The sequence below is a fragment of the Phoenix dactylifera genome, chromosome 12 (assembly GCF_051530095.1).
Source record: "Phoenix dactylifera cultivar Ajwa chromosome 12, Ajwa_hap1_PhDact_Kaust_v1.1, whole genome shotgun sequence".
Classification (NCBI taxonomy): Eukaryota; Viridiplantae; Streptophyta; class Magnoliopsida; order Arecales; family Arecaceae; genus Phoenix; species Phoenix dactylifera.
The window spans coordinates 15,522,076-15,540,688 of NC_143201.1; the positions used below are offsets into that span (position 1 = coordinate 15,522,076).

General features: G+C 34.8%; 1 protein-coding gene across 5 annotated transcripts; it reads right to left on the reverse strand.

Moving 5' to 3' along the window:
* Window positions 1–6,157: 6,157 nt before the first annotated feature.
* On the reverse strand, window positions 6,158–18,032 carry LOC103695560 (glucose-6-phosphate 1-dehydrogenase 2, chloroplastic). Of its 5 annotated transcripts, none has more exons than XM_039129908.3 (10): window positions 17,475–18,032; window positions 14,666–14,889; window positions 14,449–14,543; window positions 14,140–14,254; window positions 9,066–9,271; window positions 8,846–8,995; window positions 8,625–8,745; window positions 7,893–8,122; window positions 7,579–7,776; window positions 6,158–6,618 (listed from the first exon to the last, which is right to left on the reverse strand). In XM_039129908.3, exons 1-10 carry the CDS (start codon window positions 17,665–17,667, stop codon window positions 6,360–6,362), a joined length of 1,791 nt encoding a protein of 596 aa, XP_038985836.3. In that variant the 5' UTR covers window positions 17,668–18,032; the 3' UTR covers window positions 6,158–6,359. The 5 variants fall into 5 exon arrangements, with proteins under 5 accessions (XP_038985836.3, XP_088564709.2, XP_026656380.4 ...); XM_088708583.2 differs by having other exon boundaries at window positions 14,666–14,960; window positions 17,475–17,977; XM_026800579.4 differs by having other exon boundaries at window positions 14,666–14,892; window positions 17,475–17,967.
* Between the last annotated feature and the right edge of the window lie 581 nt (window positions 18,033–18,613).

Consider the following 18,613-nt stretch of genomic DNA (forward strand, 5'->3'; position numbering starts at 1 on the left):
TAATGGATCTAAACGTCCGATCCACTTTCACCCCTAATAATAAATAATATATTATAATATCCACCATCTTTTTTCTCTATTATTTGATGTGTGTGCGTTTATAAATTAATGCGAAGGCATCAAAGCCATTATAGTGGCCGTTGCAACGTGTACATATTCTGGGTTGGGTTGGTTTTGATCCATAAAACTTGATGGTGAAGCCCAATCTAGTTAAAGCTGTCTCTAGCTCAATTTTATATTGGTTTTTCTATTTGTTTGTATGCTATGTCTTCTATTTTTGTAATTATACAACATCATAATATAAACATTGGAACTTGGCATATTCAATCATGGTGATTTTTCAGAGAAAAGAATACCTAATTAATGTATTGATAGATCCTGTAATCCTATTAAAACTCTACAGTGCTGAGATGATAACATGGAGGCATCGATGCCTCTATCATACCACTGTCAGTAATGCCACCACTACTACAACCACCATTTAATTATCTCTACAACATTATCGTCACTATGGCCAATACCATTGTTGTCGCATTCACCATACTGCAACCACTACCTTTGTCACCGACACCGCTATTGTCGCCTTGACCTTAGCCACCACACAATCTCTACCTCTCACCACCAACACCATAAATATTGTTGCTACCTTGGGCACCACTCTACCACAGTTATCACCACTACCATCTTGTTTATATTTTCACAAATAATTAATTACACCAAACATATTTATATTCTTAAAAAAATAAAAAAAATTACTAAAATATCTCTTTGCTTATTTTCGAGAATAGAAAAATACAAGTGGTGCCAAACAACACCTTAGTTACACATATTTTTTCAACTTGTAACATGATATTTTGAGTATACTAGGATTTCTTGTAGTCATAGGATTTCTTATATTTTAACAATTAGTGGCAATACATGATCTTTAGTGACTATACAATGTCTATACATACTTATACAAAATCTATAGCATTTTTTACTAATTTTCATAACTTGTGTTATGATATTTCGTGACTATGCAAGGTCCCTTACAATTGTATATGTGTTTTCATGTTTATACAATAATTATTGTGCTAGTACATAAATTTTAGTGACCGTACATGATCTATACATTTTTGTACAACATCTATTAATATTCTTTACTATTTTTTACATTCGTCAATTACATTTTGTGGCTATATTAGGTGCATATAATCGTATGTGTATTTTAGTAATTATATCTTCTCTCCAACTTATTCTAGTATTGCCAACATATTCCTTCTACTATTTTTCCTCAATTTTTTCCTTTTTTTAATCTTTTCAAAGATTTTATACCCGACAAATCGAATCACATGCTCGTGCTGCATTTAAACAAAGCTAGACTAAGCTCGGAGCCTATTTTACTTTGATAGCATTAGCATTATCTACCCTGCACAAGAGGTATAAAATAATGCTCTCCATGCATTCCTCAACAAGCCTCCTATCTAAGTTTTCTCATAGCCTTTCTTATTTTTATAAATTAATTTTAAATACTTTTGCAGTCTACTGTATACGTTCTTATATGATTTTCACTTGTATAAGTTTGTGATTATTATTATTATTATTATTTTTTTGCTGAAAAAAAAGGGATAGGGGGGGAGGAAGGGACAAGCCCACCCTCGCGTAGCAGCCCCCACTGGGCCTCCACCCCGCCAGGAGAATGTTCGATGCGGGCAGAAATGGCCGTGTGTTGGGCACCCCGACCGGTTTTACTCATACCCTTCCCACCCGTAGGCCCGGCTCAGCTACTCCTCTGAGCTCTGGCTCGAGTCCCACGTGTGAGTACGTCACATCCGGCACCACCCCGGCTACTAGCGGTTCAAGAGCGGTCCTACACCACAAGTCCAAGCAGTGGCCAAAGTAGTGAGCTCCGGTCCACAATTTAATCGTCGCCGCAGCGATTTCAAACTTGGAACCTTATGGTTAGAATTGCTGTCCAGTACCACAGGCTACCACCTTGGTGGCAGTTTGTGATTATTTTTTAACTATTTTTTATTTATTGGTTACCTCCAACAACATGCATTTTCCTGGGCTTGAATTCTTTCGTTATACTTCTATGTACAGAGAATTGTAGAATTTATTCTTGAAGTACAAAATGTATGGATCATGCAATTCATTAAAAAAATCATAGTGCTCGACAAACAATCATTTTGAATAATATTAAAAATAAGACAAAAAAAAAAAGCATAAACCAAGAGGAACCTACTTTACAAAAACAAACAAAAGAGATCAAGAGAGAGAGAAAGCAATATTAGATGCAAGTGATTCTAACAATTATGTTCTCACCTAACTATATCAAGTTAAGTCGCCCATTTCTTATTATGTTCACGCCAATCAGTGGTGGTGAGGGACAATATATAGAGAGTGGAAATAATCTACTATATGTTTAATCACCTACTGTTATATTGGTGGACCATAGAGAAGACTGGAAAGGTCCACCAACTTGGATTTTGGAGCAGATAGGATACAAGCTTCAGTGGAAGGCCGCAACGTGGAAATGCGGTTCCTAACGACTAACGAGTGTATTAAGGGGCGAAAAAAGGAATAGAAAGTAGTATCTCATATGTGAAATATGACAACCTATTTTTATTTAAAATCTTGACAATCTGTTCTTATTTTATTTTGAAGGACTAAAGCTATATGGAGCTGCTCATGCGTACTCCAAATGTTCATTTCGCCACGTAGTATAGCGGGATGATTATCACAGGCTAAAATGCATATAGGTGGATGTTATTAAATTGCTAGCATAATATTTGTGGATCCTAGAAACTTTTTGTATGCCTCCACCATACTGTTGCTATCATTTCTTTCATCTTTTCCGCCATCCTACCAGTAGTTTTGTTATCACTGCCATCGTTGTTATCCCTTCTACCACACTGCAGTTGCTATTTTTGGTGTTTTTGTCACCACTATATTCCCTACCATATTGCCGCCACCCCTTGCGGCCAAACTATAACTATTGCTATCGTTTTCGCCGCTACTACATCGTAGCCTCTGTACTCACCCCTCACCACCAATATAACCACTATTTTTCCTATCCTTTGTGACCACTTTACCATAGACACCACCGCCACCACCACCCTATTTATGTTTTTCAAAAAATTAATAATACCAAATATATTTGTAATTATAATTAAAAAGTGGGATTTCTATTTATTTATTTCTGAGAATAAAAGGCATAAAAGTGATGCCAAATGACACCTTAATTATATGTTTTTTCAACTTGTACTATGATATTTCATGGTTTTATTGGATTTCCTATAAACGTACATCTATTTTCAGTATTTATACAATAACACTTGATAACATTACATGATTTTTGGTGGCTGCACAAGGTCTATCAAGCATTATGCAAGATCCATTATTCATTATAAGTTTTCTTGATTTGTACTATGACATAATGCATACCAGGATTTATTATAATACTACATATATTAGTATTACATTACTTTTAGTAGTTGTATACGACCTATACATGTTTGTACGATGTTCTTATTACTTGCTATTAGTTTTCTTAACTTGTATTATGATATTTTCTATGACCATGCTAGGATTTCTTGAAGTCTTATATGTATTCTAATATATGCATAATAATAATTAATGGCAGTACATAATCTTTGGTGATGGTACAAGATCTATACATACTCATACAAGGTTTATAGCATTTTTTTACTAGTTTTCATAACTCGTAATATGATACATATTTTATGACTGTAAAGGTTCCCTTATAATTGTTGATGTATTTTCATGTCCGTACAATAATTATTAGTGCTGGTACATGAATTTTAGTGAGTATACATGATCAATACATTCTTATATAGCATCTATTAATATTCTTTATTATTTTTTAATTTTTCTATTATATTTTCTAGCTATACTGGACCATTTCTAATCATACATGTATTTCAGTAATTATATAATAATAAATAGTAGTAATACGTGATTTTTAGATGTTGTATAAATTCTATATATACTTATACAAGATGCATTAGTAATTGCTATAAATGTTCTAAACTTGTACTATAGCATCTTTTGGTCATATTAAGGCTCATTATAACTTTACATATATTTAAAATGTTTGTAACATAAAATTTAGTAGTAGTATATGATTTTCGGCGGTTGTACAAGATCTATCATACTGTACAAGGGTTGTTAATATTATAAATTTTTATATTAAAAATAGTTACTAATACTTTTCTTAGATCAATAGATAATGTTTTAAAATATTCGAGAATATTGATATTATCAAATTATTTGACAAGTTGCAATGATAAATAATGAAAGGAGAAAGATTTTTTTACTTTTTTCCAAGAGAGGAACCTTTTAATTTTTGAAAGAGGGCTTTGAACAAGAAATTTTGATTATTAGAGTTTTATGAACTTTAGATTTATTAGTAGGCAACTATAATTAAGTATTAGGTAATTTATTTATTTTAGAACAATCTTAAACGGAAATTTATGTATAGTATAAAGAGAGGGAGAAATTACATCCTACACTACGTGTACTAGTTCAGTGGTATACTAGGCCAATAATGTGCCACCATATAGATATACTTGGCATCTTAGCATAGGAAAAAAAAGAAGAAGAAGGGAACTCTATCGAAACCCCATGTCGCCTTTACCGTCTTCCGCCAAAGCTTATATTTAAGGCACCACGCTCTTGGCCACCATTCCCCGATCTCAACTGATGATCTCCCCTTCAAAGAAATGTTAATGTTTCATGATACTTTAAAGATGTAGTTATCAATTGGTAAACAATTTTTTATTAAAAGCTATACTAACAAAACCTCTATTGCTTAAAGCTTTATAGATAAAAGTTTTACCACCTACAACAATGCAAAATGGGGCTTTAGTCTTGCAAAAATGTCTAGGTCTAAATCTGAAATTTAGTTGGGTGACTCAAGGTTAGAATGTAGCCGGCTCCCTCCATCATTTAGCTTCATATGCACAACGAGGGCGAGGGTGCAAGTACAACTCAGCTGGAAGAATGTTGCTTCTGATTTTTTTCGGTTATTATATATTGCAGTCTTGAACAAGGACATTTCTTTTGAATCTGATCTCGAAAACTTTACATGAACTTTAGTTGTCTAATTAAAAAATTGGGTAGCTAACTTCGTACTAATAGTCTGGTTTGGCACTGGATCTTTTAACATTTTTGTCTTTCTTTCCAAATAAATCTGGGAATTGAAATTCAAATCCAAAAACCATGGGTTACAAACTCATTCTAGATGTTGCAAACGGCAAACGTGAGTTCATGGAACTGTATTGCCAGCAAGGGAAATCAATACCATATGATATAATTTGATTATTGCAAGTTCTGAATCTTATAAGATTTCATATTCTTTTAAATTTAGAATGCTGATCGAAGCACTTGGATCTCAATACAAAAGCTTCTTTCATATTTAGATGGACTCTTGGATCAATTACATCCCTCTGTTGTGCCCAAGCTCATCGAAAACAGAAGAATCTTAAGAAGTGGAGATATTACTTCTTGTCAAGTTAATCTCCCATTTATAAAAAAAAAGAGAGTTTAAAACACTTAGTTAAACTGCCAGATGTATAGACAATCAAGTGGTATGATACAAGCAAAAATGGTATAGGAGGATGTCAGAAGGTGCAGCCAAACAGAAATGGTAAGGTTCCCTTGATATTGCTGTTGTGATACCGTGCCTTGTTTCCCATTGGCCAAATTATTAGTCTCAGGACTCATTAGGTTCTCAATTTTTTTTTTTTCTCACTGAAATAATTTTTTAAAAAAATTGATGCTTAAATATATAATATTTAAAAGAATAGTTTTTGCATGTTTAGTTCACCATAGAAAAATGACACATTTTAGAATATCTTATATTTTGTTGAGCATCTACTTCCTTGAAAAAGTTATGTAAAATACTTGTTATGCCCTTAATAAAGAAAAAACCTTACATCATTCTATCTAAAAGCTTAAAAATATTTTTTTAAAAAAAATACTTTAATTTTTAGTTGGTGAGAATCAAACTTTTCCAAATCCCACAAATTTTTTTTCCCATAATATATAAAAACCTTATTCTCATGAAAAATTCCTCATCTTTTTTCTTGGAAAACTCCAACCAAACATGATGTATTTTATCATTATTCCATTGACCCCACTTTTTCTCCTTTCATGCGAACCAAATTAATCTTTAATTTCTAACAAGAAGTTTTCCATTGGTACAAGATTGGCATACACATGTTACAACAAAAACTCATCATGTTCCTTGTGAAAAGGATTTTCTCACCTTATTCTCATACATTTCCATCCATCGCCAAGCTAACTTGCGGACTATACATACAACTACAACTTTTAGACTACAATTTTTCAAGAAATCATATTTTGTAGTGCTCAGAACTGAGATCGCCCCACTGGACCTTATACTTGGCAGCAAGGTAGTGGGCACCAACTGGCCCTCGGCTCCCGTAAGGATAAAGCTCAGGAGATATGCTTTTTTCCTCCAACTCTTTCAGCAATGGAGTGAAGAGCGCCCAAGCAGCCTCCAACTCATCCGAGCGAATGAAAAGCCTCCGTTCCCCTTCGATGGCATCGAGCAGAAGCCTCTCATAAGCATCTGGTATCTCTTTTGAGTATCTAAAGCAAAATTCAACATGGATGCGAAGAATAAAGGAACTTGCCTTGCTAAACAAAAAAGATAATATCCTACTTAGAAATGCAATAAGGACACCTTTTACATATAGTAATTCTCTTCATAAATACATAACCCATTGGCTGAACAATTTGGAAAGCATTGTGGTTTTATAATGAGAACTTCTACTATATACTCCCTCATCATACATTAGTTCTTCATAAAGATCTTTTTGATATATTTGTAAACCAAAATCTCACTTATCTCAGAAACACCCAAATAAAACCCTAAACTTAACTTTCCATTAGCCAAAATAAAATGTTTATCATGTCTCATCTCATTCTTCCTCTCACCTCAGCCATTTGGAGCTTCTACTTGCAGAACTAAGTTTCTCCTTAACTTTATTTCCTCCAAATTCGGGATTGAATCAAGAGTTTAATTCTACTCATGTTGGCTGGGAGGATCTTGAATTCAATAACAATGTTCAGATATAGAAGATACTAGTTAGATGATTCAAAGGCCGAGTGAGGGGATAAATAGGAAAAAGATGCATTAAATATTTTATTATAGCTCATGAAAGGTTAATTTGGGTTCTTGTCAGAGAACTTTTCAGATAAGAGAGATTTTAATCTGCAACTATAGACAATTAACTTATGGAGGGGTAACATGCAAAAAATTCCTTCGCACAATTGGAAGACTAAATCCTAATTGGCACTTAAATACCTATCACGACGATTGGCATATCTTGGTATCTCACCTCATTCCTCCACACTCCCCCACCAAAACTCCCCCAACACCCACCCCTCCCCTCCAAGAAAGGAACGGAAAGAATCCAATTTAAGTACTGGGAAAAGAAAAGATATGGAGCAAGATAGAAGGAGCAGATATATAATTTGAAGTCAGCAGAAGCATTTTAGTGAGCTTCTATCGGTTCTTATTATAAACTTGAAAACTTGTGCTTGTACCTTGTTGCATAGAGCAGATTCAGATGACTTCGATCCAGTCTCATTCCCAAACCAGGGATTTTGTTATTGATCTTTAGGTAGATAGCCTCATCGGGTTGCACCCGGATCACAAGCTCATTTGTAGCTCGATCAAGATCTGTCCCAAAGCTCCTGTATAAATTACCTGGAACATGTCTGAACTGTACTCTAATCTCTGTTCTGCACCCATAAAGAATTTTCAATTCTTTACCAATATCAAATCTGGTTCCAAATAGGTAGACCCATTCCATTACAAAAAACATGTAAGAGCTCCTGGACAATTCATAACCACATACCGTCTTGTATGCAATGCTTTTCCAGCCTTCATAAGAAATGGTACTCCATCCCATCTCGCATTATCTACGAAAAGGGCAGCAGCAGCAAATGTTGGAGTCCGGCTATCTCTGGGAACAGTCATATCATCTGTGTATGCTGGGTATGTAATGCCGCCCTTGGTGTGGCTTTTATATTGCCCTATCACAATATCTTCTAGTTGCAGTGGCTTCATAGAGCGGAGAACTTTCACCTGACATACATGGAACAACTCATAAGCACAGCCAGTTCAAACATAGGCTGGGATTGTCAACAACCTCTAGCTGCCAGTGAGGCTATACAGGCTTACACTTAGCCATCATAGTAAAAGATTTGGATTTTGGGTTTATTCACAAGGGCAAAAATTTGTAATTCAGTATTGGAAAAAAAAAAAAAAGAATATGGGGGAGATTGAAAGCGAAAAGACAGAAATAGATATAAGGTGTTGAAAAACAACTCAAAAAAAAGGAAGCAGAATAACCTGTCTGACTCCAAAAAAAAATTGAATGATTCTTAGAAATTGCTAAAAATTTATAAAAGTTTAATTTTCCAATTAATATAAGCTTGGCAACAAAACTTTTCAGAAACAAATTTGAGAGCAATTGCAAAATTTTCTCCAAGTAGAAATTTTGTGACTATGAGAATAACAAGCATATGACCTAGCAAATAATCTAAGAATTCAGCACTGCATGCACATCTTGAAAGTTCAAAGATACCTTCTCATTTCTGATATCCTCGGCATCCAAGCTGACAGGAGTTTCCATTGCAAACAAGGCTAATATCTGAAGCAGATGATTCTGCATGATGTCTCTGATGATACCATAGTTATCAAAGTACCTAATAAAATATACCATAAGAACAGATATAAGGTTGTTTAAAAGCACAAAATTCTCATGAAAATTAATCAAGTTTGAAGCTAATATTTGATAAACCCTACCCTCCTCGTCCTTCAGTGCCAAAATCTTCAGAAAAGATTAGTTGCACATTTCTTATATACTGTCTCGACCACAGAGGCTCGAAAACAAGATTTGAGAAGCGAAGGACAGATAGGTTTTCAACCAATTCCTTCCCCAGGTAGTGGTCAATCCTGTAAACAAAAAAAGAAAACACTAATCGTGGGTCCTCATGGAAACACCTAAGTTTATGTATTACATTACCTGAAAATTTGGTCTTCCACTAGATACTGCTTCAAGCCTTGTGTCAATGCAGCTGAAGATTCAGAGTCCTGGCCAAAGGGTTTTTCAACTATGACCCTCGTCCAGCCATTTGAAGAAGAAGCTGACTTGCTTGCACATTTTACCGCATCCATAAATATATTTGGAGGTATTGATAGATAGAAGAGGCGGTTTGAAAGCCTCCCAGACTGCAGAGATTCTTGCTATATGAGTAATATCCTTCAATATTTTTTCACATCCTTTTCTATAGAAATTTCTTTTGGAAGTAAGTTGCCAAATAGGAAAAATATACATAAAATGATAGAACTGTGTTAGGTTAAAGTTAATTGATAATTAAGAAAAGGTGTACATGTCAAGCATCATTTAACTTGACGGTTAGAATTTTGTTTACTCGTGATAGCCAGAACTACCCAGTCAAAAAGCATCAAGGCAATGCACTAAAGCATATAAGGTACATATAAATTGCCAACAAGTTGGTTAATAACCTTTATTTGTGAAAAATTTTGATGTCATATGCATGGGGAAAACAAGACATAAAGACATCTTAGAATGCTGGATTTCCTTGGTTAAAGTAACCATTCCCCCAACAACTAGTTCTAGCTCATGACCAGATAGCCCATTCAAACTATTTTCTTATGAAGGATAATAAAAGTAATAAATGCAGTGTTTTAATATCTCATAACCATGTTCTCAACAATATCCTAAAAAAGTATTCACAACAATACATTTCTCAATAAGTGGCAGAATTATATGTAGAAATTTCCAATAATTCAACACTTGCAATCAGGACACCAGCTGCAAGCATTGGCTAAGAAACAAACCACTGCATCAGTTAAGGCCAATATATACCTTAGTAATGCTTAAAATGATACTTTACTACAACCACGATTCATCATACCAATGCATACTGCCTGTATTGAGCATACCGTACCGTACCGATACCAAACCGAGATTTAGTACAAGAGATGTACCAAGTCTTGGTATGCCAACTGACACCCCATAAAGAGCATACCGACAATGTACCAGCATGGTACTGGTATGGGGTCCGGTACTGAGATGACGAACCTTGACCACAACTGTATCAAAAGTAGGCATTGTAGACCAGTAAATCTACCTATTTAGCAAAAAACTAAAAATCCTCACGTGTATCAATAATTTATCCTTTAGCAAAAGAACTTAAGAGCGATAGATACTCAAATTAAAGTTAATGAACCCACATTAAAGGAAGTTCTACCACAAAAAGTTGCAATATCTGTTGATAGGTATAAAGCACCATCTTCAGAATTCGTCATCTCTAATGGATCCAACTTCCATAATTTCAGCATGAGAAACATACTCATCAGGCACAAAAAGGTTCAAAAGAAGCATATATCTTGTCCCCAGATAACACCAATGAAAGCAAAAATAAAGGCGCTCGTTATTAGAAAAAGAAGGAATGGTTTTTATCTCCTTTTGCATCATGTTGTTAACAGGCTCAAATGCCAAACCAAACAAGACTTTAGGCTAAGGTTAATTTGAGAACAAAACTGACTGAAGCATGGACAGCTATTTCTACTAGATTGTCATTCCGCAAGTTACTCCTATTTTTTACTAGCTAAAATTTCATATTCTTGGTATTTATTGCTGGAGCAGTTGAATATGCGGTCTGGTTGGAATTGCTAGAATAAGGCTTAGGCCTGTAACAAGACAAGGATAATAACATATTAAACCTTACCACCTCTTGACCTTGTAAGTATTATGTTCATATAATCACACATTTAATAAGATTAAGGAAACATTAAGAAAACAAAAAAAAAAGCACTGTAGATGGAGCTGCATGTGATTATAGTTCCAGTATTTGCAAACAAAATTAGGCAATTGTCTGTGGGTAAACTTACTGTAAATAGGAAAACTTCTCTGGCTATAGAAACATGAGAAATGTGACTAGAGCTCTCATAGGACTATATTAGCAATACTATTATGATATAAAACAATAAATTATGACCTATAACATTATTATAGTAATTTCACTGCTACACATAATAATATTAAATTGCTATCATCCTACCATTAGTTAGTAACAGACTCTTCAATATTAAATTACTTATAAAATTATTAAAATAATATGATATCATAATGCTACACAATATTTATTTATGTTAAATCATTTATATCATTGGTGATAATTCTATTTTCAAAATACATCTATTTCTAAAACACTATGAAAATATACTTTTTCATATATTATACAACATTATAATAATGTACTTTATATAATATGTATCATCCGCATATAATCTAATATCATGCTAATATGATAATATAACATAAGTTATAGCAAAGTTAGTACTAGGGTCTGCCGAACCAAGCCAAACGGTCCAGTTCAAGTAGTACCAAGTCGACCTGGTGCGAAATTGGATCGGTTCGGTAATCTTATTCGGTTTCGACCTAAATCACTATTAGACCGAGCGGAACCGGTCGGTTCGGTGCCGAGTTCACACCGAGTCAACTCGATTTCGAACCGAGTTGGGTATGGCATTATTGCCAATGCCACCTGCGTTGGAAAGGCTTGAGAAGGCCTTCCCAATGCAATTTGAAAGCGGCTCCGTCGCTTCCCCTTCCAAAAAAATCCACAAACAATATCGATTCAGACTATCAGAAAGAAGATCCAAAGCTAAATAAGATGTGCTTCCTCTTTCCTATCTCCTTTTCTCTTTTTTTTGAGGAAGCTTGAAAAAATAGCTTAAAAACTGCAAAATAAAGGAAGATTATGCCAAAATTTTTGATTTGGACTTGATTTTCTCATATGTTGTAGATGTATAGACGATGTACACGCTGATATAAAAAAAGATAAAATTGTTAAAAATAAACAAAAAATAAAAAAATGTAAAATCAGAAACGTATTTAGGGTTATACAAGCTACTTTCCATAAGGCACCTGCAGCCTCAATGGAGAGTGTGGAGGAGTCAGTACACTCAGATTCAAAGACCAGGAACATCAGTGATAAGAGTTTTAATGGTCATGGATCTGCCAGCTAGCAAAAAAGTAGAGAACAGGAGATCACTGCTTATAAGACAACCGCAGGGTGGTCTTCGATTTACCGGTGAGTCCCGGTTTTATGTATACTACACAGGATAGGAACTATGTTGCACGATCTGGTAGAGCCTGCGACAATACAATTGCATATAAGAGACGAGCTTCTTGAGGTCATTCAGAAGGATACGATGCAGCTGCGGATGACCTAGTTCATGGAGTAGGATCCATAGACGTATCAGATTTCAAATAGTATACTGGATTCTATTATCCGCAGCCACAGGCAGCCTATGACCCATACGGATACGAATATGGATATGGTGCGTTTGAAGCATCTTCCGGTAGCTACTACCTTACGCAGCCCGAAGCATCTTACGAGTCGGATTTTACTACCGGCATATTCGAATGGATCCCTCCACAATCGTATTATCAGCCAGAGAACGCCTCTCAGAGTTAGAGCTTCAGAGAGAAATCCGAGAGTTTTTATAACCCGGCGCATATTCCTTATGAGATGAATGTAAAAGACTACAACACTGCTTGATTAGAGGGGTGGGCTAATGTGCCTCCTGACTATGCTAATAATCCGGATATCTACGAGAGGTATTGCCACTTGATCCGATTTTAGATATTGGTATGTATGTTGAACTTTAAATATATGTAATTAATTGTATTATTTTTTAATTTCTACGTTACTACTTGATTTAAGAATATTTTATGTTGTTCATTTTATGATTTGTTTTATTTTAAGTCAATAAGATGCATCATTTAGGTTAAACCAGAATTATAGAAACATCAAAAAATATCAAAAAAAATTAAATTAGACTTAGATTCATTGAAAAAGTTCAAAAAGAGTGATTACCAATTAAATTTTTTTGAGAACTTCAAAAAAGAAGGTGTGCTGGTCCGTGAACTGGCGCGCCCTAGTATGGAGTTTTAATGTGGATATCCTAATTATCTATTATCATTGTAATATCATTAAACTGGGAAGAACAGAAAAAATAAATTGGGAATAATAGAGAGTTGGTTGAGTGAGCATGTGGAATAAAAATGTTGCAATAGTGAACAGACATGCAATAGCTACTGCAGAAACTTGCTTATTCCTAATCAAGGTTTGCCGTCTCGATACTAGATCTCGTACCGGTGCCACACTAGCAAGTATCTATACATTATAGTACAAAATTTTTTTGGCGTACCGACACTCGATACGCCATCCGTACCAAGTACCAGTACCGAACCAGTATGATACGATACTCCCCATACCGCTTGGTTCGGCCGGTACAACATACCTTGTTTCTAATAACAATTACTCCAACAGGCTTGGGACAAAGTTATTCCTGAAAATGACCCTCTTTTATATCTGCCTCTTTTTTACATGGGCAAAAATACCTCTCAGCCTCAAGTTCTTCCAGTCAGGAGTACGTAACTTAAGAAAAAAGAGAATCAGATTAGACATTCCATAAGGAATATGTATTGCTAGTTCACTTTTTTCTTATTCTTGAACCAAATGCAATCATGTAGTATCACAGTCCAAACCCCACCCAACAAAGTCATACCTATTAAAAATTAACTCATCTTATGAAAACCATCCCTCTTCCCCTTGCAAGTTGCAACATGAAGTAGAAGATGGAGAAAAATGACAAAAAAAAAAACAAAAAAAAGAAGGAAATGAGAGACACTTTCATTTGGAAGTCAACATTCAATCCAAGAAAATGCTACAACCTCGACAAGGCATGCAAGCAATTCCTATAGTGCGTATCCTGTAGCTGTTAGAAACCTAGATGTACACAAAAGCTTGCCTGAAGGACAATCTGCATTAAGGCAACTAACCCAAGCCTAATATAAATTTAGGTGATCTTCAATAGCATCATTCTCTTGGGAAATAAAAGAGCACTAGCCTCAGAAGCAAGTGATATAACATGATACAACAAGCTCTGAACATCATCAAAATTGTATCTCACCCATGGATGAGAACATTATTAATGGCATAAGAAAAGCTTCATCTAATATTTTACAAGGTTTATAATCTGGAAAGCACTGATATTACCTCATGTTCTTTTAGCTTTTTATCTAGCTCTGCAAAATTTTCCTCAGAATCATATTGACCTGAATGGTAAAAACATCTTCCCAAGAACTGCTCCATCTTTTCACTACAATTCTCCCTGAAAAGTCAGCAGAAACCTCGAGCAAATGGAAAGAGTCAAGCAGTTCCCACAACACATGAAATTACTCTTAAAACAGAATTTACAACTAAAAATTATTTAAAGATGATTCCACAAATAAATTTCCTAAAACACTTCACTTGAGGAAAACAAAAAGCTGGCTGAAGTTTGAAAAATTTCACAGCAGCAGTCACCTTTTATCTATCCTGCAAGTGAGTGTTCTGCTGACCATGCTTCTTAATTCAGCATCTGTCATCTTACTCCGAGCATAGCCAAAAATTGTGAAATGCTGCAGATATACAAATCTCCACATTGTGACATTCTAACACATTCTACATGGAAGAAGAAAACAAAATTTCAAGCTAGTTAGTAAATTGAACACATAGGAAAGAGAAGAATCAGTAATCAGACCTCAGGAAGGCAGTCTTCATAATATAGTGCAAATAACGCAGGAAATATCTTCTTCTTAGCAAGGTCTCCAGAGGCTCCAACTACAGTGATACTAACTGTAGAGTTCTCTCTAGTATTAAGGCCAGCTAAATCTCGATATTCCTCTACAGATATAGCTGATGACACACCATTTTCTACTTTCTTCAAATCAGTTTCTTTTGCAGGAGAAACAGGTAAAGTTCTAGCTGCTATGCAATACCAATATGACCTTTTAGATAGGATGATATCTAAATAATGTTTTTGCATTTGAAAATCACTGAAATGTAAAAGAAGAAATATACAAATTAATAGAACTGTTGTGATTTAAATGAATTCAAATTGTCCATCAAACATATAGAGAAGTAAGATGATGGATGAAAACCCGAAGGCATAGAACATCAAAACGAGGGGAAAAAAGATTGTTCAAAATAAAACTGGCTAGCTCCTTTTTTTTTGAAAATAGCTAGGTGATTTGAAATAGAAACCAGATAAATATAAGTAGTTTAATTGCAGTGACAAATTAAAAAGAAATACTACACATTTATGAATAGACAAATCAATTGAGAAAAATAAACAAAATCAAGAAATAAAACATATAATATATATGACCAAAAAAATTATAAGATTCAAATAGTTCCATCAGATTATAAAAGGAAATGGACTAATTAACAAATCAAGGTATATTAGAAAGGTGCCTTCTCCCATAGACAGGATTTTCAAATTCTTACTACGCTAATTAAACACAAGCTTTACATACCTTTATGACCAGGTGCTTTTGGTCTACCAATTTGGGTTAATAGACATTTGTATCAAAGTCAGACCAGCATCTAATATTTTTGAGAGAAGAATATGCCCATATTCCACAAGTCTCAAATTCAGAATCTGGCACGGCTGCCAATTTTAGAACCTAATAAGCACATCAAAAACACCTACTCTTCATGAAAAGCTACATTCGCTACATCATAATTCCATTGAGTTGAGAGGCAACTTCACCTATTTGAAGTGGATATATAATTGTCTTTCCTTTTAATCCTATATAAAGGGCTTGATTTTTTTTTTTTTTTTTTTTTGGTTCTTGTGGCAAAAGAAGGTTGTCTCCTTATAGTCCACATTTTAACTTTAGTAATGAAGAAATAAGTTATGGGCTATGCAGCTTTCCTTCTCCTTCACCATTTTTAATTGCATTTTATTGCACACCCATTTCATTTCTAAACAAGACATTTGATGTCATTCATCCTATCACATGCAATCTTATACCATCCTACATGATCAGCATCACATGCCCAACAATGCCTTACCATTCCCATAAGCATTCTAACCCTTTTGCAATTTGCAGCGACTACCCCTCTAACACCAGCATCATCATTCCATAACTATTCATCCCTTCATACCTCAATGCCAACCTATATCTCGAACTTTCCTCCCATAGATTCCATTAGCAACAGATCAGTATCATGCCGACACCGCTAATCATCCTCCAGTATGTTGCCTCGCACCAACCTCCACTGGAATGCTCTACTCTCAAAACCATCATTGCAACTATGCACTATGCCCATTATGATCATGTCAGTGCAAACCTTATTGTGGATGGGTAGTATAATGATGTTTGACGAGGACTGCGCAAGGTTGGCGCAAATGGTGGTTAAATGGAGAGAGGCAGTAAAATTTGGGTAGACTTGCATGAGATAGCAGCAGGATGTTTGGCAGTATGCATTAATGAGTAATCTCAATTCCTAACTAAGATGAGGATAAGCTGATACTTGAGATTTGGCCGATTAAACAGTATTTGTCAGTGACCCTAAAGACTTGAGAAGCTCCTCCAATATAAACATCAGTTACTTATCATCTAATATTCGCAAAAAGCAATACTTGGTGAAATTAAGACTTACAGATGCCGGAAGTGAAGAAGCAATACTTGAAGAAATATAGAAGAAAGCAATACTTGGTGAGATCAGGACTTACATGAAGCAATACTTGGTGAATCTACTCCTACATATGCCAATATAATCTTAAGTAGGAAGAGAGACTCTTTAACAACCCTATTCTAGGAGCTGAAAGCAATAAGTTTATGTTTGCTATCTATGCAATCAAAATGAACCTCCAAAAAGCCATCAAGAAGCGGAGTCAGTGGTGGTGATAGCTAAAATGGAGGCATCTCATCTCTCATCTGACATGCTCAAGTGGAATACCAAAGTTTTGAATGGGAGAATCTTAGGGGATGAAACTTCTTATGGAGCAATACCAGATATAGGAGTATACCAAACGTCATAAACGGCAGCTAGCCATTTAATCTAAACATTTGGTTAATGGTAAAGCAGCATATGATAAATCAGATGAAAAACACTTGAGGATACATAACACTAATCGTAATTTCCAAAAGATTTGCTATACAGTCTTAACCCTTCCCAAAATGATCTCCACTATCCATACTACAATAGACAACAACACCTAGCAGAAACCAAGACAAGTTTAAAATGCACTCGAATTGCACGCAATCCCTGTAAAAATTATTCCTTTGAAATGTAATAACCCAGCAATAAAAATTACAGTGCAAGGTTATACAATCCAAATCATCAGTTCACAAAAAGAAGAAATTTTTATTAGAGGTTTTTGAATCGAGAGGCCCTACCAAATCCAAATCGGAAACTTTACCTCATCATCTTCTAAAACTCCAAGAAATTTTCTTTCATGAAAACTACATGAATCTTATCATAATCAAAGAATACACGAATCCAGACAGGAAAACGAGTAAAAAAATGAGGAAAAACAGAAGGAATGATCAATAACAGACCATCGTGCATGGAAGCAACGTTCCAGCGCCGATTTCTAGGCGATTGGGAGGAAATCCACTTCGAAAAGAACCGCCTTGGAAGGTGAGGACCGGACAGGGAGGGGGAAGAGGCCGCCACACGCCGGCTTCTGTGCGCAGGAGAGGGGCGAAGAGCAAACCAGGAAGAGGAGCATTTCGGGGAGGAAAGGGCCATCTCTCTCTCCCTTCTCTCAGGCGTCGGAATCACTGAGAAGGAAGGTTTCTTGGGTAGAAAAAAAGATGAAAATTTTTGGAGAGCGGGGGGGAGGTGGAAAGATGGCTGCTGCTATATTTTAAAAATGCGATTTCATCAGCAAAGTCTGGTTTGAACTCTGGTTTAGGACATAAAAAACTAGGGTTAGGCTTGGCTAATTGGATAATTTTCAGCACAAAGAAAAAGATTCTACTGGACATTAGGGCTAAGTGTGATGTGCTGCAGACTTAGAAGATTTGCGTTTGATACATGATCATCTTTGCATGGACTCATGATGAGCAGGCTAATTTACTTGTTTTTACCTTCAAACATGGGCCATGGCTGTCAATGTTATTTGTGCACTTGGCTTGGCTCTGATATGGAACTGCTTGTTTCCACATCAAATGACAATTAAAGGTTCATTTTGTCGGAAGCAATGTATTATGGAAAAATAAATCCTATCTAGATTATCATGCTTGGTATGAAAAGGGCACGAGATAGATAGTAAAATAAATAATGGATCCAACGCCTATTTCATTGAGAGCGAAGTTAAAACAAATACCACCAAGAGATGACATTTTTTTTTGCATGCTAAATTACTAAGTGGAGGTAATCGATAATTATCATTTCTTGATGAAAATGACCCCATTTATATTACATTAATATTATATCAGTTATATTAATATATATTATATTAATATACATTTATTAAATCTACTTATTATATTAAATATTAATAAATATTTATGACTAAATATATTATTCATTAATATAATACATATGTATAACATATCATTAATATATTATAGTTATATATTTGTATTAATTATTTATATTAATAATTAATATATTAAGTACAACATATTAATAAATGTATTATTGATTAGTATATTAATCAAAATACTAACTTCAAATAATATATTAATTA

Excerpts from the sequence above, each read along its gene's own strand:
- LOC103695560 (XM_026800579.4), bottom strand. The coding sequence starts at position 17,667 with ATGGCCCTTTCCTCCCCGAAATGCTCCTCTTCCTGGTTTGCTCTTCGC. Across the intron at positions 14,893-17,474 it reads CGTTGCTTCCATGCACGATG|CAGCTAGAACTTTACCTGTT; the intron begins GTCTGTTATTGA and ends GGTATTGCATAG. Across the intron at positions 14,255-14,448 it reads ACTTGCAGGATAGATAAAAG|GGAGAATTGTAGTGAAAAGA; the intron begins GTGACTGCTGCT and ends CTGACTTTTCAG.